The following is a 15226-nucleotide window of genomic DNA, read 5'->3' on the forward strand; positions in this document are numbered from 1 at the left end:
TCTGTGTCTCTGCCCCTCTCTTTGTGTCTCTCATAAACAAATAAAATCTTTAAAATAAGTAAATAAAATCTTAAAAAAACAAAACTTCATTTTACACAAGGAAACTGAAGTCCCGGGCCAGGAGTCGGCAAACTTTTCCTGTAAAAGGCCAGAGAGTGCAATAGATTAGATTTTGTAAGCCACATGGTCTCTGCTGCAACTATTTAACTTTGTCACTAGCACAAAAGCAGCCATAGACAATACATAAACAAACGTGTGGTTGTGTTCCCATAAAACTTTATTTATAGACATTGAAATCTGAATTTTACATTATTTTTCACATGCTACAAAAATACTGTTCTTTTGATTTCAACCATTTAAAAATGTAAAAACCATTTTTAGCAGGCTATACAAAAACAGATGGTAGACGGGATCTGGCTCGTGGGCCATAGTTTGCTGACCCCTGCCCCAGGCCACTCTGACATCCAAGTGTCGTGATACTTTGCAAGCTATGTTTATGCCTTACTTGCTATTTACTCTACCCATCTACATCAAAGACTCAGATCTGCTTCACCATAAAGTGTACAATTAAAGAGCTCTGTTAAAAGTGTTTTCTAAATTTCAGGAGCAATATTAAGGTCTACCAGAAAACATATGCCAGGCCACAATTGAAAAAATGCCATATTGTGCACTAAGTAAAAAACAACCAACATAAAAATATAATAAATTTGAGAAACTCACTAAATTTGAAAAATAGGCTTTATTTTAACCAGTGGTATTGTATGACATCCTATATGGCATAACTGATTACAGCCAAGTTCATGAATACAAATAAAATAGCAATTTCCCTCATTCTCTCTTTTGCTAGTTCTGTTCAGAGAAATCAGGAGATGGGAGCACAATGCTCAGAAACCAAGGAGCTCTTCCATGGGCTCCAGCTGAGTCCAGGCTCCAAGAGCATTCAGCCTCCTAACGCATATACAATCACATGTGCAAAGACCTTTATGAAAAAATATTCAGAGCAGTATTTCTGTAGGAAATCATACTAGCATTTACAACCAAACATGGCTGATGAAATTCATCTTGCTGTGGATGGTGAGGATTTGAACTGCATATAAAGGAGATGAAGCTTTTACGTTCATTTTCCTTTAAAGAGGGGTAGGATCCCGGGTGAGGTGCAATCACCATCAGCCTGCCTCCTCCCTTCTTGCTCCAGCTGGCTCAGGGGTCCCACCCTGTCCCTCCAGAATTCAGGTACCACTGAGCTGTGATAGAGAAATGGATACGCCTTGTCCCAAATACAAGATTCTATCACACAGCCAATAGTAGAAGCGGCTTCACACTTGCTTATTTCACAGGGGGTTTAACACATGGGCCCTTTTGTAGCACAAGACACCTGAAATTCAGAAAATTATGAAAACAATTCTTCTTCACCCCTGAGGATATTTCATCTTTATAAAGTTGAGAATACAAAATATCAGAATAATTTGCCCTTTCTCCCCATCAAAAGGAATCACATTCTCAAAGGACTCCTGCAATATACAAAATTCTGAAACAAAATTTATTTCTCCCTGAACCAAGACCAAGAAGTCAATGTTAAGCTGCCAAGAAGACCCTCTTCCAAAGAAGAGTGGAAAAGACACCTCATTACTTTTTTTAATAACCATGTTTAGACAAAGATAGCAAAAGGAGTTTCTGGCCTCATGAGCAATTTTTATTGTTCACTTTGATTTTAAGCATTTCTTAGCATTAGCTACTGGGAGTGAAGAGAACAATTGTTTTCCAAAGTCTGAAATATTCCCGAGAAAAGCCCTGATCTTTCCCATGATGGCTCCCCAAAAATAGTTTGTCGAAAACCAGATGGCAAGAATGAAAATGCTATACACTCATCTGTTCCATTTCTTCATAGTTTTCACATCAAAAGCACCTAGAGTATCAATTGTGTTCAACACAAAATAGCACTGGGGCTGGAGAGAGGATGAGGTCACCTTCCCGTGGCATCAGCCGAGGTGACATGGGCTCTGAACTACCCAAGAAGTCTTCACTGGCAAACCTGCCTGGCACCAGGGCCTCCCAAAGAGAACAGACAAGCAGCTGTGCATGCTCAAATAGCAAGGCATGCAAAACACATCGTCACTCTGCTGGGAATAAAGAGCACACAGAAAGTACAATGACAGCAAGAACCGGCTTCTGCCTGCTGGGGCTAATACACAAGAAACCTCTGCACTGTAGGTGGGGGGCGAGCAGAGAAATAGCAACCCCTGGGGTGTGGGGGGGGGGGGTGAAGAGAAGCACACACATGCATGCGCACACATGCACACACAATGCCTCCAGGGCTCCCTGGTTACTTCAGGTTCATGAGCAGCCTTCCAACAACCTGACTACTTGCCTGGCTCGGCACTTGGTCTGCTGTGCTGTCTCACCTATCTACACTTTCTTCTCTCCTCTTAAGGCACAAGCATATTTACAGTTTCGGACACACCTGCAGAGTTCTGAGAATCGTACTAAACAAGTCAGTCACAGACTAGTGCACAGAAGCCAGTTGGTCCTTCTTGGCTGCGAGCGATGCTGAGGGACAGCTTCTGAAACAGCCAGAAAGTGTGAGCCATCTCTGTGCTGCTACAGGATGTAGGCGACTCTCCCCCCTCCCACCCCAAGCCAGGGCCATGGGAGAGGCCAAAAGGGCAAAAGCATGACTGGGATCTGGGCCATTTAATATTTTTTACTTTGCATTTAACAAACCCTAACAAGATGGCAGCTCTTGCCTGCCTGAGCTGACTCTCACAAAGAGCAAACAGAGGCTGCCACAGGGCTTCTGTAATTCCATGTAAAGTCACTGTGATCAGAGTTTGCTCATATTCTCTTACCCTCCCACACAGACAGACACATGCACAGGAGCGCACACACACACACACACACACACACACACACACACACACACAAACCCCTTCCACCATGGAGGAAATCTTTGCAACAAGAGGCACTTGAATGATATTTGGAGAGTTCCCATGAAAAGGCCTTCCCCTCACAGTGAAGTGGGATCAACAAAACAGAAACCAGGTGCTCAGGACTCCATCTCTTCTTGGTCAAGGGGTGGCGGCACAAAGCTGACGACTTCATCGTAGGTCAGGCCTAAAAATCAGGAGAGAGAAAAGTCGGATGTGAGAGTTGAGACTATTCTTGTAGGTGGACATTCTTAACTTCGAAGCTCAAGATCCTTCCCTCCTGTCCAGGCCAGTGATTGGATGGACGACTTCAAATAACCACTTCATTGCTTACATGTTATAACCTAAAGGAACATGTGATTACATAGAAGTTCAAGGATACACAAAAAGAACTATTTTTACTTATTTGTTTCATTCCACCGTGCCTCCTCTTTTAAGCTCTCTGGAGAAGATGCTCAAGAATAGCAGAGCACTTCTACAAGCTACGGAATAGATAATTTTGCCTTTGGGATCTACCTGGAGTTCTGAATGTGTTTTTATGGAAAGAATTTGAAGTTGGGATATAGAGGAGACATAGGTTTCATTTCTGGCTGTGTCCCTAAGTAGGTCCAAGGTAACAGACAAGATGCAGACTATCGATTATAAAACTATAGGGGCACCTGGACGGCTCAGTGGTTGAGCGTCTGCCTTTGGCTCAGGTTGTGATCCCGGGGTCCTGGGATCAAGTCCCACCTTGGGCTCCCTGCAGGGAGCCTGCTTCTCCCTCTGCCTTTGTCTCTGCCTTTCTGTGTCTCTCATGAATAAATAAATAAAATCTTCTTAAAAATTATAAAACTATAATTCTAGAGTTTTATCAATCGTAAAACTACAAAAATACCTTATTCCCTACTTCTCTCAGACAGATGTTGTAAACGCAGATTCTGAGAACCTTGAAGCTCTATACAGATGTAAGGGGGGGGGGTTGCACAAAATCAGACCAGACACAAGCACCTCAAAGGTCCAGAAAGTGTCATCATCTACAACAGACAGTTTCCATCAGAAGAACATATCCATCCTGCATCAGACACACTAGTTACAAGTTTTAACAAATTGATTATAACCAGAAATTTTATTTTCCCACAGCTTTTGGTTAGTGGCTCACCTAAGAAACATTTTAAAATCTAAGTTCCCACACTTGATGCTAATCCTGCTCTTATGACTTACTTTTCCATTCATCTATAAGGAGGTCCCTGCTTTCAAAGGACTGATCGTAAGGATCAGCCACTGGTTCATCATCTGGATCATGGTACTGAGCAAAGTAGGCATGTGCGAGGGCTTGGGCTGCTGTAATTCTCTTGTCTGAGTCCAATACAAGCATCTTCTCCAGCAAGTCGACAGCTATCAGCCCCACAGATTAGAAGGAAAAAAAAAAGTTTTTAACACGTCACCAAAAAAATCAGGCCTTATTAAGCAAATACACAGTATTGAGTCTTCATACGGAACAAAGAATTCTCCCCCCATGTGTCTGCTCTAAGAAACATGATCTCTTTTCTTCTTTATGTGTATGTATGTCTAGGGATGTGTTTTGTATTAAGAATACGTTACTAAAGAACAAGTTTTAAAAATAACCGAGACTCTGTATGAACAAACTTTTGTAGAATGTCAGTGTCAAACAGCTAAGACTGTACTCAAACTGTGTCAAAAGGAAAACTTATAACCAAACTAATCTAGAAAAGGTAAGCAGGGATTTTTTGATTTTTCACTTTTTTGTCTCCCTGTGCTGTTTATTTACTAACATAAGGCAATGAATATTCATCAAACAGATCTTCCAACAATGAACAAACTGAGGGTTTTACATGGGTGTGTGGGTGAGACACGGTATTTGGATAAAAGAAATATAAAATTTTCACTATGACAAATTTCAATATACAAAACAATAGTATAGTGATTACTCATACGCCTACCACCCATATCCAACAATTAACATTATTTCTTTTTTTACCTATTTGGAGCTTTTGCTGGACCATTTTAAAATAAAATGATAGACATGACACTTTACCTCTAAATATTTCAGCATAAATACATCTTTCTATATAATCACAAAACCATTATATATGACAAATAATTCTGAAATATCATCTAAAAATCCAGTTTATGTTAAAACTTCTCCAGTTATCCCAAAGTTGTCTTTTACACCTGGTTTGTTCAAACTGGGATCCAATTAAGAACCACACATTACATCTGACTGAGGTTCCTAGGGTGAAAAGAACCATGTCCTGATAACCAATACCTTGATGAGGAATAAGGTCAGGGGTAAGGAAAAGGTTCCTCTAAGATCTTGACAGATACAAACACACACTATATCAAAGGTCAATTCAACTTTTAATTCGTGTTTTGAGAATAATAGTTGAACATGAAGTCAGTGACTGACAAAATGCAGCTGTCATTATTTACATCATCGGTGTGTTCCTGCTCAGTTAATATGCTGGGCACAAGTTCGTGGTCAGTAACACCATGTTCTGTCTGCAAGAAGAGACTCTTTGTATGACGTCACTATTTGGCAATGAGCTATCAGGCATGTTTAGATTCTGAGAACTGCCGTGCTGAGCACCAGATGGCCCAAAGCCTCCATTCAACTCATTGGCAGTCTGTATTGCTAAGTGGTATCCAGTTCTTTTGAATGTTTAAATGTCATGATTCCAGAGAAGGATGGATGTGACCTAAATAAGCTGTGGGGACACACACATACTCCCCGCCCCCTTATCTCCCTTCTCTAGAAAAATGAGTTAACAAATCTCTTGGAGTTGGCTAATAGGAAGTCAAACAGTGAGCACTGCCAGGTCTGAAACATGAACTGATAGGATGAAAATACATTCAAAACAGAATGACAGACAAGAAAACTACCAGCATCCAGCATAATTTCCCAACATCCTAGAGTATTTATGACTTGAATAGAGCTTCTCACAGATCCTTGAACTTGATAATATAACTCAAATAAATCCTACAGAGCCAAGGGGAGCAGATCGGGGCAGATGCAAACCTGAACCAATGGCATAGAATTCTGTGTATAGCCCTGACGAGTTTGTGGGCTCATTTTTGGATGGGAGAGTAGCCCTGCTGAGAACTCACATACTTACAATCTCCAAGGCTGACACAGACTCACCCAGAACTGCCCAACATTTCGAAGAATGTAAGCATCTCTGCTATTGTAAAAATTATCACAGGAACACTGAAATCACTCTCAACGAGCACTGTGGACAAAGTACTTAAAAAGGGGAAACCACTTAGCCTTCATTACAACTTCTGAAGAGGGTGTCATGACTATCAGCTCTCAAAGGGCAAAACAACCTGAAGTACAGCTGCTGGGACCAAGCAGAGGGATGATTTTTTTAACATGCCAACATAACACAATCTTCAGGAAAGTGAGAAGGTTGCTTATACTATTATCATGACATGGCTCCCTTCCCTGTCACAGGAAGGCCTGGTCTGATTTTTCCCTGTCTGCTGTTAAATGGCACTGTCCACTGCACAATCCTTGATTCAGGGAGGTAGGGTCTCAGGCAGTGCCACTTTTAGGAGCCAACCAAAGCACATAATAACGCCAACTTCAAGGAAGAAATCAACTTTCATTTTAGCCAAGGCAGTACATATCCTGCAGCTACCACTGTTACTTCCCTCTGCAAAGGATCCTGGAAGTGATGGTGGCAGGAAGGAATGTGGAGCCATTCCTTAAAGTCTGAGGTGGCAAATTATCTCCACAAAGAAGACAGAATGGGGGTGGGGGAGGCGGGGGGGGGGCAGGGAGGGGCATATAGAAGAAGAGAAGAAAGGAAAAGTGCACAAGGATAGCAGGACCTGTAGCACTGGGAAGCTACAGGCAGTGCAGGGCAGTCTGCAGGGAGCTCCTGGGGGTCCTCTAAACACCTATCTGTGCTTCAGCTGTTTTCACCCTTGGTTTGGGACACCACACAATGGGGATCCCTGGGTGGCGCAGCGGTTTAGCGCCTGCCTTTGGCCCAGGGCGCGATCCTGGAGACCCGGGATCGAATCCCACGTCGGGCTCCCGGTGCATGGAGCCTGCTTCTCCCTCTGCCTGTGTCTCTGCCTCTCTCTCTCTCTCTGTGACTATCATAAATAAATAAAAATTAAAAAAAAAAAAAAAAGGGACACCACACAATGGCAGCAGTTGCGAAGTCATAGGCTTTCCTCTGTACCTCCTTCTTCCTGCACCTCTCATCTCTCCTCTCAACATCCCCACTATTTGCTGTCCTGTCTTCACCGTACAAGCCCATTCCTCCTACCACATTCTACATCATATAAACATATAAGCATATCATGTGATTAAAAAACCTAACAACACAAACATGGATAACAAATGGCCTGGGTGCCTGGGTGGCTTAGTTTGTTAGGTGTCTGGTCTTCGGCTCAGGTCATGATCCTGGGGTCCTGGGATTGAGCCCTGCATCAGGGCTCCCTCCTCAGTGAGGAGCCTCCTTCTCTCTCTGCCCCTCCCCCCGCTTGTGTTCTCTCTGTAAAATAAAATTCCCTCCCCAAAAAACCCAAACAGCATTACTTACCACCTTTCAGGATTTAATTAATGGTACCCTGTTTAATCAAAAGGGGGAAAAACTCTCCTTTAAATCCTTAATTTATGTCATTAACAATTCAATATTCATGAGGTAAGGATATGATCAACTTACCCAAGGGATTGGCACCAATAAATACATTTGCAAAGTTCATTTTCGGCATCTGGGTCAAAGACTGAATGTAGTTTCTTGCCTGTAAAAATAAGAGGTTTTCAAAATGGCTTTGTTCAGTAATGTTACTGCTCCCAGAGAGTCTCGATCCTGCCAAAGAACAAGTGTTAACTGACAAAGTGTGCTAGCTTCAATGTTTACGACTGTCTTTGATAGTCAGTTAAAGATTTCTCTTACTGCCATCCCAAAGCCCTTATATATGTGATCAGCACCTTTGTTTATTCCAGTTATCTCTCACAGTTCCATTTCCAGTGAAGGAGAATGCTAAGCAACTAAGTCCCCTTTTATTAGCTTTCTAATCAAAGGATCACAAGTAAAATAAAAAAGGAGGCCAAGATATCTAAGAAGCTCTCCTTTCTGAGATAGCCTTTCTAGAAACCTATAATTAGCATAGGGATATGTACTCCTAAAGTTGAGGACCAGTAGTCCTCTGATGGTGCTGATCTCAGTACGTACTCCTAGTTCATAAAAAGGGCATCAGTGTTAAACCTTGCTAACAAAGTAATGTTGGTAACAAGGAAGTAAACATAAGCTTACTGTATTATTCTAAAAGTCCTGAACACATTTTAAAAATACTAAAGCAACTTAGAGAAATGAAGAAGAGTGGATTATAAGTTACATGGCCTACACAGAAATCTTTCCCCTACCACTTAGATGCTACATCTTCTTTCATAAGTCTCAACTGACATATCGGTGACCTCTTCTGCAAAATATTAGTATTAGATATTAGTATTTGGCTTGCCTTTATCATACAGTTATTGTGATATTCACATTAGATAAAACTCATGAAAGAGCTTTAAACTAAAATTCTGACACAAACAACATTTATATTACCAATATAGTTTTAGAAGTTTGGTCCCTATGGTGGAACGGGCTTGAATCTTGACTTTATCACTTTGGGCAAGTTACTTATTCTCTTTAAGGCTTGAGTTCCTTTTCTATAAAAAGAGATTAACAATGTCTACCACACAAGGATTGGAGATAACAAACCAGTACTTCCTTAGCACAGTACTTGGTGCAGAGTGAGAGCTCAACAAACATTAGCTGTTCTCCCTGTTGCCTTTAGAAAGTTTGCTCTCATTCTCTAAGGGTGTTTCAACTTCACAATTTCCAAACTCCACTGGAAGGAACTCTCGGTGCCAGATACTTTTAAGGACTGATAGCTCTATGAAGGCAAACCAAAAACTGATCTTGAGATTAATCATGTAAATACAAATGTAACTCATAAATGTGTGCTTTAGATATTAGGTATTAAGCTGTGTCTGTGACTTTCCCAGTTTCAAAAAAATAAATCCCACTCTCAGTCCATCTGAGAAGATGAGATAAAACTTCCTTAAAATTGCTATTTTAATACAGCTCAACAGTAAAGGTGTGTGTGTGTGTGTGTGTGTGTGTGTGTGTCTGTGTATTTCCACACACAAGCTTAGAAAAAGTTCTGGTTACTAGGGCAACTTCACCTTCTTAGTCATTGTACGTGGACCAAGTAGAAGAGGTCCACTTTGCAAAGCTGTTGGGAATCTTTCCAATTTGAAAAGAGAGTTCCAGGAATTGAATATCCATATGTCTGTAATCCCTTCCTACTTGAGGATGAAGGGAAGACAGAGGTAAGAGAGACCTGTCTTATGCAGAGAACAGTCATCCCTCTAATAAGATACATAAAGGTAAATTTTAAAACTACCTGCATATAACTGAAATAGAAACACTGCTGCTGCAAAGGGCCTCTGTGATGCCAACCTGGCTCCCAAAAACATTAAAGACATCTTAGAAAGAAGTGCCTCAACCATCTCTGATAATAAAACTAACATTAAAGATTAAGTAGTAAGAATGGTAAAGAAGACACCTAACCCTATAGAAGTGTTCATATTTATTCCATGTTATTTGTATATTTCCTTTTAAATATAGTACTTATCAGTGTTGGATATTTTATAGATTTGGTTTTTAACTTAAGGGAAGAATCTTCTTTTGGTCATTATAAAAAACTAATGAATAGGAAAGCATCCTAATGGCCCTCAGTTAAATACACTTCCAGGCTACAGTCATCAGATGCTAACATACCCTAACTAGGAAAACATAATGGCTTCTCGAGCACTAAATTTATAAAACCCAAATATAAAAGTAACATCATTTTCTATTTACAAGCCTATAAATTATATTCTCAACCCATAGGATTGGATGACATTTTATCCCAAATGTCAGCATCCTGCCATAGCACATACGCACTCATCACCTTAGTAGCCCCTCAAGGCACATGCAAGCACTCAGTGATATTAAAAACTGTGTTGGTTATACAGTGGCAATAAAATGAGAATGTGGCCTTCTGAATTGGCTATTCCTATACAGTCTGTTTGTTCTCACCTCATGGCTTGGCATCCTGTTAATGAGATAAGCAGGGGGGGTCCCCGTCAGACGCATAATCTGCTGAAGCTGGTTAATATCTTAGATGCCTAGTCAAGGGCATTGTTAAACATACAGTGCAAAAAAATAACTTTCAACTCAAGTTCTCAAGAAGGCCAAAAAAGCCACCCCAAATGAACAAAAAATCAATTTCCCACCCGTCCCATCCATCCCAGGCCAGAGCCCAAGGCTGCATGTGAACGCACGCTTCTATGGAATGGCATGAGAATTATTAGGCATGCAGCCAGGAACTGGCCATGCAGATAAGAAAAATTACTTCTCTTTTATTTTAGCATCATCTTTAACATGAAATATTTTAGGCTCCCTGGAAAGGGACTGCCCCTTGATCCAGGATGCCAGCCGGAGAATGGTTTTCAAATATTGATGGCCAAAACCTGTTTGCTTTGGGGAGGGGGAGGGGGTAAATGGAGATGATTCAGAAAATTTTGATTCAGCTTTGGACAAAACAAAATTTTCAATATATCCATTCAAGGAAGTGGTTAAATTTTCGTGGCACAGGTTCTGGTAACTCTCCAAGGCACCACCCCTCCAAATGTAAAACATTGGTGGGTGTGCGAGCTGATAAGCAATGCCAAGTTTCAAAGACATTAGTAGTGGTACATTTATAAAACATGCCAAACACACAATGGTGATGAAGAAAGAGGACACACAGGGCAAAGTTAGAAGCTAATGGCAAAGACAAAATAGAAGTCACAGGCTGCTGATGGTATTGTAGCATGCCACAGTGATTTCTTCCACAAGTTTCTAACAGGTGAATAGGCTGACTTCACTTAGTAAACAGCTGGGAAGAAGTCTGCAAAATGCTCTGCAATGATCTGACAAGGACGAAACTAGTAGGTCTTCCATATGCACAAGCACACATGGAAGTGGCATGTCAAACTTCTCTTTTCTTGCTGCCCCATCAACTTTAACACAAGTCCCCCTCCTCCAAAATGTTACATGAACTGTTAGTTTATCACATGTTCCTATTAAAGGAGTAGTGATGGGATTTTTAAAAATCAATTGCAATTCAATAAAAATCTGTCTCTATTCTTTCTTTGTAAACTATTAATTCCCCCATCCCCACCCCTGGTTATAGCAGCATCTTCAATGAACACCCTGGTCAAGCAATTACACTTCTTTGTGGCTTCCTTCACTAATTTTTCACATTACCTCATCCTCAGAACTCAAATTCCCTAGTGGTCAGGGGACTGCAAATATATAAGGAGAGAGCTGGAATATGTGCTGCATCCTGCCTTTCATACTCCTTATGCCCAAGGACAGAGGCCAGCAAATTTAAAAGGTGGCATGAAGCCCTTTTAACATTCTCTCAACAAAGTTTAGATTTGCCTTTAAACAAATGACATACCAACAGTACTTTGCATGTGAAGAAATACAATAAAAATGGCTCATTAAGTAAACTAGGAATAGTAGAATACCAATTGGGTTTTAAAATCTTTGAATCTTGCCACCTCTTCTTTCTTATGAACAATACTTGGCCTGTGCAATTTCTACTTTTGTCTCCTTTAGTCAAATGCATTATTATATCCCCTTCCTGTCAGGAGGTTAGCAAGAATATATTTCTAGGGAAAAATGGGAGTCAGTGAAAGGGCTTTTGGTTTCTTTATATGACTTTTTGTTCTTTCACTGATTACTATAGGTACTGGGTCACTAAGCAAAACACTCCTCTCTCCTTAGCTGCCATGGGCCATTTATCCCCTTTCTTACAGCACATCCCAACTTGTTCTCAATCAGCCCATCCATTATTGCATTATCTTACAATGTCCTAATACCTGTTGACTGGATTTCTACATAAATGATGGCATCTGTATGTTAACTAACTAATTTAAATAAAGACTTGAAAAAATTATGGCATCACCATCTTACTACTTTGCAGGAGTAATGAAAATAGCTATTGGCTTTCTTTTATTACATTCCTTCACTAATGAATTTTTCCTTCAATTTTTAAAATTCTTAAAACAATTTTACTCACCTGGCTTTGTTATTTACACACCATGCGTCCCACACACATCATGTGCTTTTAAGATAAACTGATACTTGGGGCATTATTACTAATGTCAAATTAATCTTGTCTACCCCTTTGAATGTTTAAAACCTTTTAATCCATTCATCATAACCATGTAGGGGGAAAAAAAGCCTCTCTTATTCCCATACTCAACACACTATTATTGGAGTACATTCTGCATTCTGGTAGATAATTTTATTATGCCCAACTCTAGAGCTGTTTAAATGTATGATGTGCCCTATTTCACATAAGATAAAGACATCTCATTATTAGGTTGGGCACTTGATTTTGTTTCTTTCTTAACAATAAATGATGGATTAATAATAGGTAAATATGATATTACCCATGCTTTTTCTTTTAAAAATCTTGTGACTAGCTACACATATCTATAGGGCAGATTAGGGACTGAGAAAGAGCTGCTAGTGACCATTCCCAGACAGAGAATGAATTTACTATCTTAGTCTCATTAGTACTATTGGTAAATAAACTGAACTTTCTCCCACCCCCACTCCCTTGCCCCCATGTCTTCTCTATTACCAGTCTTTCTAAGTACATGCATTTAAAACAAGAAAGCACCATTTCTTATCTTCTTTGATTCACTCTATCCAGCTTCCCCACTCCTTTGTGTTGGCACAGTGGTCAGTCACTTTGACAAATGACTTTCAAAATAGTGTGCAATTGCATGAGATTAAAGTTTAAAGATGAGGTTATCAAAAAATAAAAAATAAAAAAATAAAGATGATGTTATCAGAACATCTGAGATCTATGCTCAGCTCTGCCAAGTGACTCAGTGCATGACTCAGGCAAGTCACAGCTTTTCTGTGCTTTTCCTTCTTCATCTTAAATAAATAAATGAAACAAAATAATAGAGCCAGCACAGTATCTTACATCTCTCAGAGTGGAAATTCATAAATACACTGGACTTTGTGGTCTGTTAGTAGAATGTACCAGAAACATACCAGATGACAATATTCTTTATTTTGTAAGAGAGATGATGCACCATTCAAACTCACCTGCTCAAGCCTGCCTCAAGCCACCCAGCATTCCTTCCAGTTGGGCAAAGGGACCCCTTTAGTCAGAATGCTGGGAGGAGAATTCAGGAAGGCACACTTGGAGCTTGGCTCCACAGTTCTTTTTCCCTTTTAGTCAACTGCCTGGCAGCAGACAGAGGAGAAAAGGGAGAAAGGCTGAGCTTTCATGATTTCTCTCTTGCCTCTGGCCCCAGAAAATGACCAACAGCAGGAAATTGAAGCCAAAGTAAGCCAGAGTCACATTCCCATGGCTTCTCTCTAAATCCCTGCTTAGAGGCAGGAAAGCATTAGCGCCAAAGCTTTTTCTCAGGTTATTGACTTGTAATTACAAAGGGAGGCTGTGGGAGGAAGGATTTACAAGTCTACTCCAGAGGATATGAGTTACCAGGACTGGTCTGGAAACAGGGTGGAGAGGTGCCCTTGTTGGGAACAGACAACTTATACAAGATATGCGAGTTGTCTATTCTAAAGCAGTAAAAGGCAGTAACTTCTGGAAAAGGGCAGTAGTGTGAACACAATGCACACTTCATTCTTATAGTGAAGCTACACTAATATGTGGTAAAGCTCACGCTCTGAGAACAAACACTAACCAAAACATAAAAAGAGCTTAAGTGCATGTAAACTTCTGAGAAAGATGATGTCAGGGCTTGATAACGTAGACAAATTTTCTTTAATTTCATGGAATGAGTTACAATCTCAAATCATGGATACTACTGCCCAATACAAGCTCTCATGATCTAAGTACATACTCCAACAGAGAATAAAACACACTCATGCATGGGGGCAGATGAGTGCATGTACACACAGACATACAGACAGACACACACACACACACACACACACATCCCTCATCCTGAAAGTCAGCACAAAAGGGCACACATGCTTACAAACATACTCAGGGCAAAGTACAGACTGATGGAAGGCAAGTGGCAGAGGCTCCCAAAAGGGCAGATAATTACAATCAAAGCATCAACTCACAGACTCTGAGGAGATTTTCTTCAAAAGATCAGCCCCTGGGGTTCCAACGAGTCTTAAAATGAGCTTCAACTGATCAATATCTAATGGTGGACTATAAAGGAAAATGTTGGGACAAAATAAAAATAAAAAACAAACAACAACAAACAAAACAAAACAAACAAAATACCCCAATAACAAAAATTAAAAACCCCAAACCAAGCCAGAATGGTGAATTCATCTGGATCAAGGCTTCTGCACGACGGTCACTTCAAGTAGAACATGCTCCTCCTGTACAAAGACTCAGAACACTGCCACACACATCACCGATTTATATTCATTTTGTGTATCTGTCAACGTCACTTATCAGTAAAGCAAAGTGACATTAGCTGGGTACTTAGCTGCTAAAGACAGCCCGTGAAAACACAAAAGCTTCACTCTGTCCACACCCACCTCTTCACCTTCCACCAAAGCATGAGTAGCCAGTTAAGCGAAGAGCACTGGTAAGCAGAGTGCTACAGACACAAAAAAAGCAGCAGAGCATAGGAGCTAGAGCTAGCTGTGACCACCTGTGAATATTCCCGAAGGCTTAACCCAAGGGACTTGTAATATGACAGGGGCCTTCAAGCCTCTGCCTGGACGCAGGCTATGGCAGGCGCACAAGAGTGATGAGTGACAGTCGACCAGCAGAGGGCCCCACTCCCTCACCGCATCCACATGTTCTTCAGGAGCGCCATAGTGTAGCAGAATGCCAGAGGTTACCATTTCACAAAAGCAATGACAAACCTCACACACCCCAGAGGCTCTGAACAATAGGCTACAATGTCCAAACCTTAATTCTGGTAGCCAACTCTTCCATGCACACTCAGAATGTATGCGCATGTGTTAACCAGAAGACAAAAACTTTTCAGTTGTTCTTACTGCCTCTAGCCTTGCTTTAAAAAAGGAAGTTAAAAGGGGAGAGGAAAAAAAATCATATAAAATAGCTTTTAATATTCTCTACGAAGGTGTGAATAGTTTATCTGTGTCTACACTGACATTGGGGGGATGAAGGAGGGGAGGATGACCGTCTTCTGATGCTAATACGTGAAAAACCTGACAAATCCCGTCAGGTTTTTCACATATTAGGTCCTTCTCAACTTCAGGTCTCAGCTTAAACTC

General features: G+C 40.7%; 1 protein-coding gene across 3 annotated transcripts in view; it reads right to left on the reverse strand.

Annotated features, from left to right (window-relative positions):
* Window positions 1–259: 259 nt before the first annotated feature.
* MAPK14 (mitogen-activated protein kinase 14) overlaps window positions 260–15226 on the reverse strand; it is a 75859-nt gene continuing 60892 nt past the window's right edge. For 2 of the 3 annotated variants that reach the window (XM_077904276.1, XM_077904278.1), the window contains exons 9-12: window positions 14090–14169; window positions 7604–7682; window positions 4128–4301; window positions 260–3111 (exon numbers count right to left, since the gene is read on the reverse strand). In XM_077904276.1, the coding sequence (XP_077760402.1) occupies window positions 3044–3111; window positions 4128–4301; window positions 7604–7682; window positions 14090–14169 (401 nt within the window). In that variant the 3' untranslated portion in view covers window positions 260–3043. Of the gene's footprint in view, window positions 3112–4127; window positions 4302–7603; window positions 7683–10015; window positions 10096–14089; window positions 14170–15226 lie in introns of all 3 variants that reach the window. The other variant, XM_077904277.1, reaches the window with a different exon arrangement.

This window comes from Canis aureus, chromosome 7, assembly GCF_053574225.1.
Source record: "Canis aureus isolate CA01 chromosome 7, VMU_Caureus_v.1.0, whole genome shotgun sequence".
Lineage (NCBI taxonomy): Eukaryota > Metazoa > Chordata > Mammalia > Carnivora > Canidae > Canis > Canis aureus.